This window comes from Protobothrops mucrosquamatus, unplaced genomic scaffold (genome assembly GCF_001527695.2).
Source record: "Protobothrops mucrosquamatus isolate PMUCROS unplaced genomic scaffold, P.Mucros_1.0 scaffold1224, whole genome shotgun sequence".
Classification (NCBI taxonomy): domain Eukaryota; kingdom Metazoa; phylum Chordata; class Lepidosauria; order Squamata; family Viperidae; genus Protobothrops; species Protobothrops mucrosquamatus.
The window spans coordinates 1-18,829 of record NW_015387432.1 but is presented as its reverse complement, the minus strand read 5'-3'; the positions used below and the strand labels follow the sequence as shown (position 1 = coordinate 18,829).

The 18,829-nt window shown below is 40.1% G+C and overlaps 1 protein-coding gene across 2 annotated transcripts in view; it reads right to left on the bottom strand.

Annotated features, from left to right (window-relative positions):
- Positions 1–17,947, bottom strand: part of GALM (galactose mutarotase) — a 33,007-nt gene extending 15,060 nt beyond the window's left edge. Inside the window, exons 1-3 of one of the 2 annotated variants that reach the window (XM_015820953.1) lie at positions 17,817–17,947; positions 3,534–3,688; positions 739–945 (exon numbers count right to left, since the gene is read on the bottom strand). In XM_015820953.1, the coding sequence (XP_015676439.1) occupies positions 739–945; positions 3,534–3,688; positions 17,817–17,877 (423 nt within the window). In that variant the 5' untranslated portion in view covers positions 17,878–17,947. Of the gene's footprint in view, positions 1–738; positions 946–3,533; positions 3,689–8,828; positions 9,293–17,816 lie in introns of those variants that run through there. The other variant, XM_015820952.1, reaches the window with a different exon arrangement.
- Positions 17,948–18,829: the final 882 nt, after the last annotated feature.

Below are 18,829 nucleotides of genomic sequence, written 5' to 3'. Positions count from 1 at the left end.
TGTTCTGACACAGATCTCATTTTTAAATATATATTTTATTATGACGTTTGTTACAATGGGTAAAATCTGATACAAACTAAATTTGAATAGGAAAAAGGGAAAAAGAATAAAATAAAGAAAAATAAATATATGTTACTTCCAACCTTCCATCACTGAAGTATAGACAGATTAGTAACTCTTCACCCCCTATAACGGTACTTCCCAAGCCTTTTCTTTCACTACCCAAAACCGCTTATAAGAAAATGTTATCAAACTTGGGGGAGCGGCCATTAAGTCCCTCCCTTCAGCACCAGAACAACTTCAAGTGTTGCTGAATGGCCACAATTGGGGACCATCTGTATTACAAAAATAATGTAATTGATATTTATGTCATTTCAACAAATTAGCATTGGTAATTTCATCTTTTTTCATCTTAATAGGAATATGTTGGGAGAGTTTTGAATATATTTTTGTACACATGGCAATCTTTAAGTCAATTTACATGTATAGCTTTCCAATTTGCTTCAGAGCCAAATTCAAAAAGTTCCAAAATGTAAAAGTTGGATTTTGTCCAATTTAGAATCTAGGCTTTGTGATCTATAGATGCTACAATTTCCTTGATTACTGTAGAAGATTTTAGCAGAGACATGAAAAATAACTCCATGTAGACAAGGGTTTCAGCACTTAAAAGAAATGTGGGATCTGTCTCTTTTGTTAAAATTTCTTGCAACATTAGCAATGGTTATGAAACTCACTTACCTGACCTCCAAGATTGAAGTAAGCGTGGTTGGTTAGATTGACTGGTGTAGTCTTACTAGTTTGAGCCCTGTAATTAATTATTAACTCCCCATCCTTGAGTGTATATGATATCCACACTTTCAGCTCACCAGGATATCCCTCTTCACCATCTGGACTTATTCTGAAAAAGCGGACACCATCTGGCAGGATTTCAGGGAACCAGATAGCCTAAAATACAATTTGATGAGCTTAAAGAATAAATCAATCAACTGGACCAATCTTCAAATACTGCTCAAATGTGTTCAGACTTCTAGAATTTCTTATTCTAAATATAGATCTTGAGATTTATACTCAATTGTTTTCTAAGACAATGAAATAGCCTCTAATAGATGAAGTCTTCTCCCATCAGTGGGAAGTTTCCGAGCCAGTGGACAAATCCATTTGGTGAAGAGGGCAATTTTCTAAGCATAAACTTTTAAAGCAAGATAGAACATAAAGAAGTTTCCAAACATATTGAGAAATTAATATTGTTTAAACATACAAAATTATAAAAGATAATTTAATGTATTTTAATTAACAATAGTGGCCTCCTTATATTACCAGATATAAAGCATACTGTGATTGTAATATATAGAAAAAATATATGTGCTGGAGCAGTTGGTCATGCAACCAATGAGGGAGGGAGGCAATACTACTTAAGTAGTGCTCACGATTTGGTGACAGAAACATATTGGGAATAGTGACCATAATGAAATAAATTTCACCTTCAGAGAAGCAATAATATAAAGAACACATCATACACAACCATATTTGAGTTTAAAATTTAGAAGGCTGTTGAAAAGGAAACCCAAAGAGCAAGCATAATATATTCATAAATTTAGGGAAATGGCCCCCAAATGAGACTGTGTGGTTGATTAGCACTATGAAGAAAGCTATGAAGCCCAAGAAAAAAATTATTTAAGATTCATTTTTTTCTTGGGCCTCATAGCTTTATTTACTTTTTTTCATTAGAAGTGGTCTTTCACTTTAGGAAATGAAAGATCAATCCTAATGAAGAAAACAAAAATGAGTATAAACTCTGGCAAAAGAAATACAAAGGGACAGAAGTGGTAGATCTTACTAACAAATTGAACATCAACAACTCACCAGGCCATTATGTCATCCATCCAAGGATTATTAAGGTGCTTAAAGCTGAGACTATGGATCTCCTAAGTAATGTAGTCAACCTGTTCTATATATTTGGACTCTGCAGATGAAACTGAAAAGTGTCTAAAATAACTCCATCGTTTTAAAAGAATGATCTAGGGAATTATAGGCAGGTCAGTTTAAGATCTATTCTGGGGAAAATAGTGGACACTGCTCCTAAAGATAAAATTACCAAACATTTGAAGACACTAAGGGAAAGCCCTGTCTAATTAATCTACTAGAGTTCTTTTGGGATGTTAATAAACATGTATAAAAGGAAAGCCAATTGACATCATTTGCTAAGGATTTCCAAAAAAGAAAATTCCTTAGATTTACAACTACCCAGTCATTTAAAGTGATATGAATGGTGTGTTCCAGTATTTGGAGGCTGCCACAAAGAAGAGGGGGTCAAGTTATTTTCCAAAGCACCAGAACGCAAGACAAGAAACAATGGATGGAAACTAATCAAGGAGAGAACCAACCTGAAATTAAGAAGAAATTTCCTAACAGTGAGAACAATTAACCAGTGGAACAGCTTGCCTTCAGAAGTTGTGGGTGCTTCATCACTACAGGTTACTAAGAGATTGGACAGCCACTTGTCTGAAATGATATAGGGTCTCCTGCTTGAGCAGGGTTTAGACTAGAAGACTCCAAGATCTCTTCCAACTCTGTTCTAATTGAATTGAATTGAATTGAAATGTGATAAATAAATGAAATAAACCAGCCTTTCATAAAGTCCATTATCAAGGACTTCTCAATAAACATAAGAACTATGGTATAAAAGGGCAGGCATAAGCAACTGGCCAAAGAATAGAAGAGTAAAATAAGAGTAAATGGGGATACTGGGATTCCCCACACACACACAAATTTCACCCCACAAATAGCTGCTGCTCTTGGCAAGATTCTAAGAACAAAAGCCTCCCTTGCTTTCAAATATAAGGGGAGAGAAGTTGCGTTGCTCAGATCTTTAACCCATTAGCCATCATAGACTTCCTTACTAGACATGGAAGTGTTTAGACTACATTTCTATTTTGTGTATATTTTGAACTAAAGGATTTGTAGGAACTTGCATTGCTAGAGTTGCCTGTATACACTGGTATCTGGCACCAGTATATATTGAAAGTCTGGCACCATTACCTAGCAAAGTGAGATCCAGTTTGATTATTCCATAAGAAAAAAGCGAAATAATACTATATGACAGTGGTGGCAAACCTATGGCACGGGTGCCAGAGACAGCACTCACAGCCCTCTCGGTGGGCATGCGTGCCATCGCCCCAGTCCTAAGCCTTCAGCTGGGTTTTATTAAACCTTTTCGCTTTAGGCCTCTGCCGCCGTATGCAAAAAAAAAAAAAAGGTTCAATCAATCAGTCAATTTCAACTTCTTGCGGGAAAAAAAAAGATGTTGCAAAGTTGGAATTGATTGATTGAACTTTTTAGTCCCACCCAATCTGCCGTTACCCCCGCAGCCACGCCCAGCCAATGGACCACACCCAGCCAATGGGCCACACCAAGCCGGCACCCGACGATGCATAAATGGGTTTTCGGTTGCAGTTTGGGCACTCGGTCTCTAAAAGGTTCGCCATCACTGCTATATGACTAATTTATCATTAACTGTTCACTAACAAATCTACCTTGTCAAACCCTTTGACTCCTCCATGTGAACTGTTGGATCCGTCATTGAGGGCCAGCTGGTATTCATGTCCTTCCACTGTAAATTTCCCTTTGGCAATTCTGTTAGCCACCCGTCCAATGATAGCTCCAAAATAGGGATGCTTACAGATGTATCCTAAGAAAGAGAATAAAAGAGAGCAGCAGGATAATATAATATACATTTTAGAATTTAGTGTAAAACTAGTCAGATTTAAATGCCTACTGAGAGCACTCTTTCCTATGTATATCACCCAATAAATCTTAATTGAACAATATCTTATGAAAGAAGGAACTCCTTTATTAAAATTTCTCTGTTTATTTCAATGGAGGTGGCAATGTCATGTCTGCAAAGAGCTGTGTGCACAGAACTTCTACACTGAAGTTAATATCTATTCGATTGTATACTCTGTGGCAGTGTTTTTCAACCATGGCAATTTTAAGCCATGTGGACTTCAATTCCCAGAATTCTTCAGCCAGTATTCTGGCTGGGGTATTCAGGGAATTGAATTCCACCCATCTTATGGCTGTCAAGGTTGAGAAACCTGCTGTCTGGTTATGCAGTGTACTTTAGTATTGAGTTCAGATCCACAAACTTGGGCCAGTCACTATTTTCTAGCTTAATTTAGCACCTCTCTGTAAAAAAAGAAAAATAGGGCAAGCATAGAACTGCATATTTTGAGTCAAAGAAATGATAAGGAAAAAAAATAAATTATTCAAAAAGCACTTATTTTCATGTATACAAGTTTGTTTTGAAGAGTTTTTTTAATTGATTCTCTTCCTTTCTCCAGGGCTAGTTCCAGTGGTATTGGTGGAAGGGGAGGGATTGCTCCGTAGGCCCTTTCTTTGTGGGATACTACAAGGTTGTATTCTCTCATCTCACCTTTTCAACAGATTCATGAAACTGCTAGATGAGATCTTTTCCTGGCTTAGGGTTTGCTATCATGTCTGTTGATGATGCCCAATTATATATTACAACCTCAGTTGCCCAAGTAAACTCTTCAGGTTTTGTACCAATGCCTGAAAGAGGCTGTGTGTGTGTTTGGAATGTAGCAATGTGGGAGTGAAGGACATGCCTAGGTATGCCCATGTAACACCTCTGCTTCATGAACTGTAATGGTTGCCAATTTGCTTCCAAATATGATGCAAGGTGATGGCATGGGGCCTGGTTACTTGAGGGGCTATCCCATCTCCCATAGTGTCTCTACAGCCATTTTAATCTAGCAGGATTGGCACACTTTGGGTTCTATTGATTAAAAAAATACCATCTATCATCTTCTCTGTAGTATTACCTGGCCTCAACCCAAATTTGCTGAGAATCAGGAGAGATATCAATTTTAATAATAATAATACCATTTTTGTGATAAGATATTTTATGAAACCATATCAAAACAAAACTAAACACGATAAAATAGATAAATGCTCTCTACAAGGTTAACATTATCTTTAAGCATTTGAAATCTTCTCTTTGAAAATGTTCTTTTATGTACTAATTATAATGCTAGGATAATTTTAAGAACAGTAATGAGCACTTTTTCTGCATTAAACTCATTTTGGAGTGCAAAAAACAGTGAAATTTCTTCTTTTTACATTATAGGGAACAAAAGTATATTTGTTAATCATTGTGAAAGAATAAAACTGCCTCTCTTGAAATGGAAAACCACAGTTGCTGCCAAACAGTCATTGCAAAAGAAAGATTATCAAATACAATTACGTTTCTAGTAGTGTAGCTATGTTAATCTGGTTCAAGAAAAACAATCTAATTGAGTCTTAAAGGCTAACTACATGATTCTTACATATGGTTTTATGGACTACTTCCATCAGATATGATTAATGAAGCTTATTATCATAAATGTTTCATTTCTTATGCTCTACAAAAAATATTTACCTTGGTATTTAGCTTCTTATGGACTTAGTCACTAAAGCCCCCAACAGCAGTTAGCCCCAATATATGTTTCAACCTTTACTAGGCTCTGAAATATTCCCATCTCTAACATGCAATATGGGAACTGCTGATTGATAACCACATACTTCCAGGGTCGACAAAATTACTACAGCTCTCCAAGTGTATTGGGCTATAATTTCCATGATACCCAAACAATGTGAATGTGATTGACTGTGGTGGATGGGATCAATGGGGATTGTAGCTCAATACAATTGGAGATAATTGGTTTGGGGAAGACAGTCATATTTCTGCAACCTTTGAATTGATTTCCTTGTCTCTTTCCAAGCTTAGAAGGATAATTAGAATGCAAAGGGAAACAGCATTCTATCTGCTAAAGATATCAGGGAAGCATTTTTACCTTCCTGTAAAAAGTTTAGTTAATTAAAAGAGCTGGGCTGTACCAATTTGAGAACTGAACTTTTCATCCATAGGGAATTTGTTGACTCAGAAGAACTTAGTTCTTATGCAGATTGTTCACTCCATATACTTCAAGTCTTGATAGTAAATTAATGTGATAATATATGTTGTGGTTTTACCACCTGTTGCAGATGGGACTTCAACCAAACTTTGAGGTTTACCTATCACTACTCTTTGAAATTGGGGCAGCTGCCATTGTAAGCGTGCTGAAACCAAAATGTAAAACTAATAGCTGGCTTTGGTTTCACATATCTATTTCTTCAAATCACATATTGAATTGAATAATTTATTTGGCCAAGTGTGATTAGATACGCTAGGTCAGAGGTCCCCAACCTATGGGCTGCGGCCCACTGCCAGGCCATGGCCTGTTGGCCACCAGGCTGCATAGGTGTCTGGCCAGTGCGTGCATGCTTGTGCCCATTCCCTCTCATGCTGGCGCTAGCCTTGGCACGACCTTTGGCGTGACCCTCATGCTTGCACTAGCCTCGGTGCAACCCTTGGAGTGATTCTTGCACTGGCGCTAGCCTCGGTGCAACCCTTGGCATGATTTTCGTGCTGGCACTAGCCTTGGCACAATCCTCGCACCTGCGGTAGCCTCGGCACAACCCTCACACCTGCACTAGCCTTGGCGTTAGCCTCAGTGACCTTCATGCTGGCGCTAGCCTCAGATGGCCCTAGCATCCCCATTTACGGAGCGTGCGTGTTCGTGGCCCCGTTAACGCGTATGCATGCACAGCTACATTTGGGTGTGTGCACATGTGTGTGTAAAGGTGTCTGCCCCTCCCTTTCCCCTGGTTCACTAACCCAAAAAGTTTGGTGACCTCTGCACTAGAAATTTGTCTTCGGTGCAGAAGCTCTCAGTGTATATGCAAAGGAATAGAATAATGATAATCATAATAATAATATCAATAAGAAGGGGGAGTAAGAAGGATAATAAAAATGATAAATAATAATGCTACAGCCATGTTACTTTGGTAAATACACACAGACATTAGATAGCACTGTGAGAATTAGACGTTCAGCAGAAACATGGCCTGAGGGAAAAACCTGTCCCTGTGTCTAAATGTCTACGGCAGTGGTTCTCAACCTTTTTAATGCCGCGACCCCCAACCGGTCGTAAGTCGAGGACTAAACCAGTCGTAAGTCGAGGACTAAACCGGTCGTAAGTTGAGGACTAAACCGGTCGTAAGTCGAAGACTACCCAACCGGTTGTAAGTCGAGGACTTTCCCTGCCCGGGAGCGCCGCGCATGCGTGGTTCCACCCCCTGCGCCGGCCGAGGCGTAGCTGGCAAGCGGCAGAGACAGAGCAGGCTGACCACCAGCTGGCCCAGCCCAAGGGAGGTAAGGCACCCGCCGGAAAAGGGGGAAAAAATGGCGGACAGCCTTGCTTGGCGACCCCCCTGAAATGGTCGATCGACCCCAAATGGGGTCGCGACCCATAGGTTGAGAACCGCTGGTCTAAGGAGATTCTCAGTCATCCAGGTCATGGTGGTCCCCAAGGTGCTTTTTCAAAAGGAACTGAAGAAGCTTCTTGGATAAGAAGCAATATGTTTTCAAGAAAAAACAAAGAAGGTCCAGTTGCCTTTTGAAAAAGCACCTTTGGGACATCCCCATGTCTAGATGTTTTGCCCTGCAATGCCCTGTAATGCCATCTCAAAGGGAGGAGTTGAAACAGTTTATGTAAAGGCTGTGAGAGGTCTGCAGGTGTCTTCTCAGCAATCCTTCTGACCTGTGTAATATACAGGTCTTCTATGGAAGGCAGGCTGGTTGCAGTTATTCTTTCTGCAGTCTTAATTATCCGTTGGACTCTGTGCCATATGGCAGCTACTCTAAATTAACATGGCATATAAAAGCCTACAAAAATTGTTAAAGAGCAGCACATACTAGGGAGGCAACCAGCAGTGATACACTTCTGCTAATCTACTATTAAGACTTAGCCAGTTGTCTGAATGTGGTTTAATAGAGACGTTTAATAGAGAAGAGGTAGCTATATAAGGGGAAGCATCCTACTCTCAATTATGTTACTACATGCTTGCGAAACTAAGCACAAAGAAACCACAGCAATATGTTCCTTAAATATGTGAAGTCAAACATTTCAAAACAAGAACTTTAGTGCTTGAATCACTCATCTCTAATGTAATAACAGAACAGTTTGGGGGCTGGGTTCCTTCCATAAATGAAAACAAACTCAATTAGGCAGCTACCTGTGAAAAACCTTCAATGATTTAATTGCTATGGGAATGTAACTTAAGTATAACTGAAAAGAGCAGGATTCCGTTTTATTTCATTCCTCTTTCAACTTTGACTCCTGTCTAGTGATCAGGCTCACTTGACTAATTTTATGAATTCCCTTCCCCATCATAAAAATATATTTGATCGCGTCTAATGCAATATCTATCTAGTAACCTAAGGCTGCTAAATCTACCTATGCCTCTACAGATATGGTAGGTGGGCCTTTCTCTTGGAGATCAGGTGTCAGGTCACTGGTTCTACAGAAATTGCTAAAATTTATATGCCAGACCTCCTCTTGGTTTAGGGCAGGGGTCTTCAAACTCGGCCCTTTTATGACTCATGGACTTCAACTCCCAGAATTTCTTAGCCAGCCTGCCTGGCTGAGGAATTCTGGGAGTTGAAGTCCATGAGTCATAAAAGGGCCGAGTTTGAAGACCCATTGTTTAGGGCAGGGGTAGTCAACCTTGGCTCTTTTATGACTCGTGGACTTCAACTCCCAGAATTCCTGAGCCAGCACAGCACAGCTGGCTCAGGAATTCTGGGAGTTGAAGTCCACGAGTCATAAAAGAGCCAAGGTTGACTACCCTGGTTTAGGGGAACCTCAAAAAATCATATTAATGATGTAACTAAAAGCAAATTAGAAATCCCCCTTGTAAATAATCTTATAAAACTCAACCAAACCCACCTTCCAAATGATCAAAGCCTAGAACAATGTCTGAAAACTTTCCGTTTCTGTCTTTAGTCTTCAAGGAGGTGATTATGCAGCCTAAGGTTATTATTTCCACTTCGACTGTGTCGGATGTGAGCAGGAATTTTTCCACGGTTCCTCCGCCAAGAGGCAATTCACCAAAGGCTTCTTTCTTCACCTCAACCATTGTTTCTTCCTCTTTGCGCTGAGCGTAGGTCAGCAGCCAGCACCGGGGAGGGGAAATGAGACGGACGTGTGGCAAACGGGTTCCGTCCGCAATCAACTGTCCATCAGCTGACGTGGCGAGGCAAGAAAACTCTCTTTGTTAGATTGGCAGCCGACTGTGATGCATACAGAAGTAAGTTTTCTGAAGGCTGATAAACTATTTTCCAAGGACGTCTCTACAGAATTCCACAACCTACGCTCGGTTATTTAGCGCAAACTCACTTATTCCCTGAGACTTCCCCCCCCCCCCCAGAGTAAACAGGAAGAGAACAATCCAACCACCACGTGTCTTCGGTCCCTTTGTTTCCAGCAAAACGTTCACGCCCCTCTCCTACACGTCTGCGAGGCAAAAATATATAATTCGAAAACTAAATAGCGTCCCGTACGCATTCGCAGAGGTGAAAATTCAACACAGTGTTTCTCAACCTTGACAATTTTAAGGCATGTGGACTTCAACTCCCAGAATTCCACAGCCAGCAATGCTGGCTGTGGAATTCTGGGAGTTGAAGTCCACATGCCTTAAAATTGTCAAGGTTGAGAAACACTGCGGGCGGGGAAAACCGAGAGAATGTCGCGATAAAAACTGAAGAATTGCAAGATGAAACTCGTAGTTTCTTAGGATTGCTACTATGTAGAAGCCGGGTCTATTCGGATGAAAAAGTGGTATTTTGGAAAGTAGAATAAAATAGTTTTGCGCGTTAAGAAGGAGAAAGAAGGATATCGATCACTTAGCGCAGTTATCAAGTGAGAAATTAAATAATTTTCATCTTTTATTATAGGGTATTTATGTTTGGGACTGCATTTATCAGGAGTGAGAGGGCTATTTTAATTTTTTGAATTCCAAAAAATTCAAACAGCTCTTTTGTCTGGTAGTCTGGACATGCCGGATCTTCGGCCAATATTTGCACTCATTCAGTCATATGATCATGGAGGAGAAAACTAAGAAAAAATAAGTGTGATGATGATGATGATGATGAAGAGGATATGTTATTAAGTCTGTATCAACTCTTAACTATATAGAATCTATAGATGGATTTTGTCCAGGATATAAATAAATAAAATGAGTATACTTTATGATAAAATGACTGTCTGGCCCAAACAGTAGTCAAAGTGTCTTGATCACAAGTCTGTTTTAAATACAGTATGTAGAAATTTGGATTTAACTGGCTAAATTCACATGTCATTTTTGTTTATTGCTTCTCTAGTCTAGATGATTCCATGACTAGCCATATGAGCAAGTACAAATCCACTAAAAATATAAAACAATCAAGCAAAACTAAAACAACAAAAACAAAATAAAGATAGCAATTACTGCTTTTTTAGTCTCTTATGTTCCCGAAATGAACATATCACAGTCACAACAGATATAGCACTGCTGGAGTTGACAAGCCAGGCTGCAGAGTTAGATGGAAATTGGTTTCGTACAAAGCTTCAGAGACAGATTAAAACAATTCTCTCTAAAATAATTAATTAGCAACTATTTTAAAATACTGTAGCAAGTGAAAATGTATGTTGTTTTTCTACTAGATTCTTTAAGAAATATATTGAATTGGAAAATAGAGTTGATGTACTCTTGTGGCTGAACCTGAGCCACAGTACTGGATATATCTGTTTATCTGCTTTTTTAATATTTTTCTTTTCTTTTTTTCTTTTGGTGCTTTTGAGTCAGTGTAGACTCTTGATGATTGCTTGGACAAGTCCTACAGTTTTCTTGACAAGATTTTGGAAGTAATTTGCCATTGTTCCTTCTTAGGGCTGAGAGATCATGATTGGCCCACGGTCACCCAGCTGGCTTGATGCCTAAACCAGGACTAGAATCAGAGTCTCTCAGTTTCTAGCCCAGTGGTTCTCAACCTTTTTAATGCCGCGACCCCCAACCGGTCGTAAGTTGAGGACTAAACCGGTCGTAAGTTGAGGACTACCCAACCGGTCGTAAGTCGAGGACTTTCCCTGCCCGGGAGCGCCGCACATGCGTGGTTCCGCCCCCTGCGCCGGCCGAGGCGTAGCTGGCAAGCGGCAGAGACGGAGCAGGCTGACCACCAGCTGGCCCAGCCCAAGGGAGGTAAGGCACCCGCCAGAAAAGGGGGGAAAAATGGCGGACAAAAAAAATGGCGGACAAAAAAAATGGCGGACAGCCTTGCTTGGCGACCCCCATGAAATGGTCGATCGACCCCAAATGGGGTCCCGACCCACAGGTTGAGAACCACTGTTCTAGCCTTATGCTTTGACCACTATACCAAACCAGGTCTCCTATCTGCTTATTACAGAAAGGAAATTTCTGGGAATGAAGCCTGGCCTTTTATGGAGATGCAACCATTAGGCTTAGTTCTTCCTATGTACAAACTGAACTGTTTGTATACCGTTTGTAAATCACACAAGATTCTTGAAGATTTGTTCATTTTGTCACATATTTACTTTTACTATAAAATCAAATATAGCAAGTTTAATGAAATGAGAGGGGAGAAGGAAGATGTCTGTCTATATGACATTTGTTATACAAATGGGAATGCAGAAGATAACGATCTTTTTAAAATTCTCCTTGCTGCATAGTAACAGAGATAATGACCCTTCGCATAAATTAATGTACCTTGAAGAACTGCATTTGCTTTTTCAAGAACTTGTTGAACATGTAGAAAATTGCTTGTGTTAAGCACTCAGCAAATAATTTAAAAAGCAATTCAGTGCTATATTGGCTGGTGGTCTATTACTTATGAGCAGCTGAAACTAAAAATAGATTTGTTGACCAGCATCTTTACTGTGTCATTTTAGATTTTAAAATGTGATACAGAATTTGTGCATTCTCATCTAGTTCATTCCAAAAAGAGTCTCACCAGATTGTTCTTGATCAAAAGAGATCATACATGTACTTATTCATGCTGATTTTTTCCCATACATGGATATCTTTCAGAGCTCAAAAATTAGACACCTGCAGTAAAATTAAATGGGGCAATCTGCATATTCAGAAAAAAGTCTGTATTGTTGCAAATCCAGTATCCAGAAGTGTCAATTGGTTCAAAATGTGGCAGCCCACATGTTTTGTGCAAACCGAGATTTGCATAGGTATCAGCTTTCTTCCAGGAGCTTTATTGGCTGCCAATGTACTTTTGGTTCCAATTCAAAGTGATGGTTGTCATCTTCAAAGCCCTACCTGGCTTGGGACCAGGTTATTTTCCAAGACATATTTACTTGACGCACCAGAGCAGGGATTCAGGGAATGTTATGAGTCCCCTCTCTTAAGGAGGTTCATCTAGGGCAGACATGTCAAACTTCCGACGTCACATGACATCGCGCAACGTATCCGGACAGTTTTGCCATTGCCGGCAATGGGGTGGGCGTGGCTTCTGCATGATGCGTCCGGCCTGCGGGCCGGCAGTTTGACATCTCTGATTTAGTGAGACCAAGAAGAAGGGCCTTCTCTGTGGTGGCTCCTTCCTTGTGGAGCATCATCCCTGCAGAAACAATATTGGCCTCCATTTTGACACTCTTTTGAAAGGCCCTGAAGACATGTTCTAATAATGGGCCTGGAGTGTTCTGAATAATATGGAGTCCATCAAGTAGCTGGTCTGATTGTTGGTGGGGGGGTGGGGAGGTTTCCGCATTGGGATTTTATCTTTGTAAGCCTCCCAAAGTCACCATGAGCGAGTTGGGTAACTACATAAATTTTCTTAATAAAAAAATGTGCTATAGTATCATGCAGATTAATATACAGGATACAGAATTTTCTGTCTCCTTAAGGAACTACAGAGTTAAGAGGATGCAAGTTAATCACATGATTAATGGAACTACTGAAAAAACTAGAGTAATAGGCCTCTTCTGGAAATAAAGAACATGCTGAAGGCATTAGCATGCCATGTTTGTCTTGGTGCCAAGAAAATTGCACAATTGTATTTATGCAGTTACCAAAAATAGAGGACTTCTTTACCATCACCTTGGCCAGGGGTAGGCAACCTTGGCTCTTGTATGACTCGTGGACTTCAACTCCCAGAATTCCTGAGCCAGCCAGCCGGGAGTTGAAGTCCATGAGTCAAAAGAGCCAAGGTTGCCTACCCCTGACCTTGACTTATTTATTAATAGCATTTCTCACCTGCCCAAGCCAAAGAACTCTGGGTAGCAGTATGGTTTGGACAAATTCAAGTTTGTCAGATTCTTAGATTTTGTTGGAGGAAACATTACTTGAGCAAGTGTGGTTATGCTTGAGTGCAGACATTTCCTTTAAACTAGCGTGTAATGATGTGAAACCATATGTGAAACCCCAAACCACTTGAATAATGCAATTCAGGAAAATACCTTTACAATGGAAACAACACCTCTTAAATACAAGATAAGATATTTCTATTACTTATTAATTCAGAATTAATTTTTACCCTGAAAGATGCTTAAGTTTATATTTAAGTATATAGCATAAACTTTTATTCTTTTCCTCCCTAAGAATAGTGGATGTTAAGAACCTGCCACAGTAAAACTCTTAGGGACTAGAAGTATATTCATTCACCTTGTCCAGTAATGAATTATAACTGAACTTTTAAACATGTTATATCTACAAGGGGGTACAGTAATAATTAAGTTATTAAAGACCACGTTGCAGCAAAATAGAACCCTAAAACCTATGTAGAGATATTAAACTTTAAGCAAAAGTAGGAAGTAGGATCTTATATTTTGGACTATTCTAGATATTTTGGTCCTAATGTGTGTTCAGTCCAGTGGGACAAAATATCCTACATTTGAACTAAAGCCAGTTGCTGTTTGTACACCAGTGCTGCCTCTTGAAGGAATGGCACTATCTCTGTGGGAGTAGGTTTATAATTTGGGTCATTTGACTCACAGGTGAAAGTCATGGCGGGGGGAGGGGGCTTTGGCTCAATTTCAACTGATGCATCAATTGTTGAACTAGGAATAATAATAATAGTAGTAATAATAGTAGTAATAATAATAATAATAATAATAATAATAATAATAATAATAATAATAATAATAAAAATTGGAAGGAACCTTGGAGGTCATCTAGTCCAACCCCCTGCTCAGGCAGGAAACCCTATACCATTCTGGACAAATGGCTGTCCAGTCTCTTCTTAAAAACTTCCAGTGTTGGAGCATTCACCGCTTCTGGAGGCAGGTTGTTCCACTTGTTAATTGTTCTAATGTCAAGAAGTTTCTCCTTAGTTCTAGGTTGCTTCTCTCTTTGGTTAGTTTCCACCCGTTGCTTCTTGTCCTGCCTTCAGGCGCTTTGGAAAATTGCTTGACTCCCTCTTCTTTGTGGCAGCCCCTGAGATATTGGAACACTGCTATCATGTTCCCCCTTGTCCTTCTCTTCGTTAAACTAGACATAGCCAATTCCAGCAGTTATTCATATTTTATAATCATTTGATTTGCAATGAGCTCTGCTTAGGACTGCTTTTGATAATCACCTAGAAATGGAAGTTGGTTCAAATTGTTAAATGGCATTTGTTGTTGATCATTTTATACTTCTTTTGCATGCCTTGTGCAGGTTAGCAATATGTTACATGGTGCAATTCTAAGTGCTGGTTTGTACTAATAAAATTGAATGCGAGTTTGGCATCAGGATTCCTGCAGGACTTCTTGAGTTCATATGTCCAAGGAGCTCCTCCTTGGAGAAGCTATTCTTGGTCTCTCAATTTTATGAAGGAAAGCTAGAAAGGGCTGCTTTTTCATCATGGTGCTAATTAGATTAGCTCCTTCAGTGACAGCCTTTCAGCATGCCTTCGGGGACTGTTCAGCATCAGTGATTTTTTTATTTACTGCAATAGGTATATTGCTAGTAGTCAGAAAACTTGGTGAAAACTCTGTAATTTCAAAATACGTGGACAGATTTAACCATAGTTTCAACTGGGAAATTGTAAGCATCCCAGGCCAAGCCAAGTCCAAAAAAACACTAGAGAATTCTTGGAAGCCTGGCACTCAGACAAATCAGCCACAACAGCTACATATAGATAAACATCTACCGTACATATTATTCCAAAGAGATAATCAAAAAGCCAAACAGTCCCACCAACACTGACAACGCAAGTCACTAGTATATATAAAGAGAGCAAATCCCACTCCTTTTGGGTAATGAAACATCTGCAAGAAAACAACCAAGTTCCGAAACCTCCAAGCATCCCACAGTTCAATCCTGAGCTACAAATATTCTGCTCTATCAGTAATTGATGTTTATAAGATGTGGATTTTTATTATTAAGAAGTTGTAATACTTTGCTTGAGTGGGATACAAACAGACATTTTAGCATAAATCTTTTGTTACTGATTGTCATTTTCAATCGACTTATGAGTCTGACAACTACAGTTGTAAGTCATGACGGCCATAAAGCAGGTCACCCATACAACTGACCCAGTGTTACAACCTTTTTTGTAGCAGTTGTTAAGTGAATGCCATGGTCATTAAGTGAACCCATTGTTTGCTATGGGGCATTTTTGCCGGAAAAAGAAGAAGAAGAAAATGCTAATTTTTGGCAAAATTATTGTGCTCAAAATGTGGTCATGTAACTGGGGAGATGGCCGTCGGAACTTTAAAACCAGGTCATAAGCACCTTTTGGGGAGGGGTCCATTGTAACTTCAGTTGCTAATCAACTAGTCATAAGTCAAACACTACCTGTATAATAATATGGAATGAAAACTTTGAAAATGTCATATCATATAAAACAATATAAATATTTCCTTTTCTAATACTAAACAAATACAACACAGGGAGCTCTCCCCACTAAACCACGATTTTCCTATCTCCAGAACAGTTTGAAAAATGCAAACAATAGCTGCACCCGTAGTAAAATAATAATGTATTATTTTTAATACGTCAATTTAAATGGCAACAAAAATCTTCAATCTGAAGATGCCACTTAATCTTGCTTAATTATATCCTCATCTTCATTACTTACTAAAAAAATAAATAAAGGTAGCTCTGTTGACCCAGCAGAAAATTTTACACTACAACAATACCTTTTTAAAATGTAATTAAAAGATGAAAGTGAAATTTTAAAATTAAAAAGTTTAGACTAAAATATTAATAAAGTAAAAAACAAGATATTTGTGAGAAAATGGAAGATCTAACCACACATTAATCTTAATACTGGAGAAAGGAAGATTTTTAGGTTATAATCAGTTGTTTTTACTGATTGAACAGCATCTGCCAATAGAACAATCATCAGTTGCCACGGGTTACCACAAAGAAGAGGGAATCAAGCTATTCTCCAAAGCACCTGAAGGTAAGACAAGAAGCAACGGATGGAAACTAACCAAAGAGAAAAGCAACCTAGAACTAAGGAGAAACTTCCTGACAATTAGAACAATTAACCAGTGGAACAACCTGCCTCCAGAAGCGGTGAATGCTCCAACACTGGAAGTTTTTAAGAAGAGACTGGACAGCCTTCTGTCTGAAATGGTACAGGGTTTCCTGCCTGGGCAGGGGGTTGGACTAGATGACCTCCAAGATCCTATCCAACTTCATTATTATTATAGTAACCAATATGTGCAAAATTAATGAGGAATTCCTTTGGGCTGCTCTATATAACCTGAAAATGAAAATCAGGGGCATCCATAGAAAGGAAGTGGTCAAAGAAGTAAAGATGGAGACTATAGTCACACAATTGAAGTTCCTTTCCTTTTATGTTGGTGTGATGTGTGCAATAAATGTTAAAAATGGATGTGGTTTTAATTGCATTCAGTTGTACTCATCACATTGATTGATTTGACACACAAACCCCTAACTGAAAATGAAGCTTGCTTAAGAAAAGTGCTATTCAGACTTCAGTAATTCTTCAGTTCTGGCAATGATGCCGGGCAGTTGTCCTGAAAACAGTTACCATGATCTCTGATTGATGGAATCCTCTGTTTCTTACTTTCCCACTCATACAGGAAAATAAACACCAGTAATGTTTCTTTCTGGGGGGGGGGGGTCTTTGAAGACATGTGATTTTATTGATGGAACTTTTGTAAGAATCCCCATCCACTTGAAGCATCTTCTGATAGACAAGAAAGGGAAGGGTGATTTACTTTGTTATCTATTATTTAGTCTAGGAGGAGATATTGGCTGACGTTTGTCAGTTTCATTTGGTTAAAAAAATCCTTGTAGCATTCTATGGATAAACCTGTTAAAAGGAAAAAAGATCCAGTGTTTCATTGGTCTGCTGGGAAGATCAGGCCTGCTTAAAAAGGAACAGGCAGCCCAGTACCAAGATGAAATAGTCATGGAGGGCAGAAATCAGTGAGAGGAGGGAAAAGATAGTCCTGCCATATTGCATGGTATTCAGTTGAAATAGAAACCTTTGCCTTAAAGAAATGAAGAACAGCCGGCAGACTATAGAGCACTGCTTGGGCCAGAACTAGGAAAGCACTGTTCTTAAGCTAGAATAAGACATGACAGACTTTGCCTTTGGCTGGAGACAAGCTGAGGATAATATGCAGTTAGCTGACTATAACTGGAACTGAGATGAAATAGGACATATGGATCAGTACTTAGAATGATTTTGAAGGGGAAATAATACAGGGAGGAAAAGAACAAGATATCAAATCCTTTCACTGGTCAGAATTGAAGTACTTATTTGATTGCTGTACACAGAGATTTGCAGCCTTATGATCAGTGCTCAAAAACCCTGTTGGCACATCAGGCTGCTACAGGGAAAAGTGTGGCTTGCCCATTTTTAAAATTGCTTGTCCCTGAAATCAATGATGAACTAGAAGCCTTCTTTCCACCTAGCTTGTTACCCTTTCAGCTTTATTTGAAATTGTAAGCCTACATACAGTACTTACGTTTATCTGGATATAACCACATTCGACATGACTGATATTCCCGAATTTTGGCCAGCAACATTTTCTGGGCCTCTCACTTAAAAAAAAGTGCAAAACAACAACGCTGCCTGTTGAAGGCATTGTAATATATATATATATATAAATCCTTGGCTTCCAAGTCACCTTTCTGACAAACAAATCTTATTGCTCCAGCTCCGCCTATTTGGCAAGTCACATTACATGTCCACACACGTCCACACACACACACACACACACACAAAGGGGGGGACGATAACAAAAGCACGCCTGGCCGCGCTTCCCTTGAACGGATCGCGATAGCCGGGTCGGAAACGCAGATCAGAACCTACATAGGGAAAAAAGGGAGGTCTTTATATTCTGGGCGTGATAAGCGTTCCAGATCTCCACTCGCATATTGGGGCGCTTCTGAGAAGCTTCCCTTCCAGCCAATCACGATCTGCAATCTAAGAATCGGCCCTATCTCGAGGAGGGGCCTTTACCGGTCGTCCTCCGCGTTGCTTCGATTTGTGTGGGTAAACGTTGAGTCGCTGTGGTGCGGTCTTGTCTTTTATCGTGCCGGGGCATCTGTCTGGCAGGCCTTAACCGATCTTTTCGCTTTTTGCTTTTTTTTTTCCTTTCGCGCGCCAATTGTGTGCCCTGCACACGCATCCCTTCGCCAAAGCCGCCGCCGCCGCCGCCATGTCTTCCCCGTCCTCTGGGGAACAGTACGAGGAGGAGGAGGACGGCGCGTACGAGAGCCAGGCCAAGCGGCTGAAACCCAGCGCCGCCGCCGAAGAGGGGGAGATCGAGTATGGGGCAGAGGAGGGCGAGAGCCGCCGGGAAAAGGCCGCCCCTCGCACAGGGGGCTTCTCCGGAGGGGTAAGGAAAGCGGGCGCGGCGCACCGTCTTTTTTGTTCCCGTCGCCCGCGGGCTGGGCAGGGGAATAAAGGCAGCTGTCCAGCGACTGGTTTACTCGGGTGCCGCCTCGGGGTCTCCCCGCCCCAATTAGGGGGAGA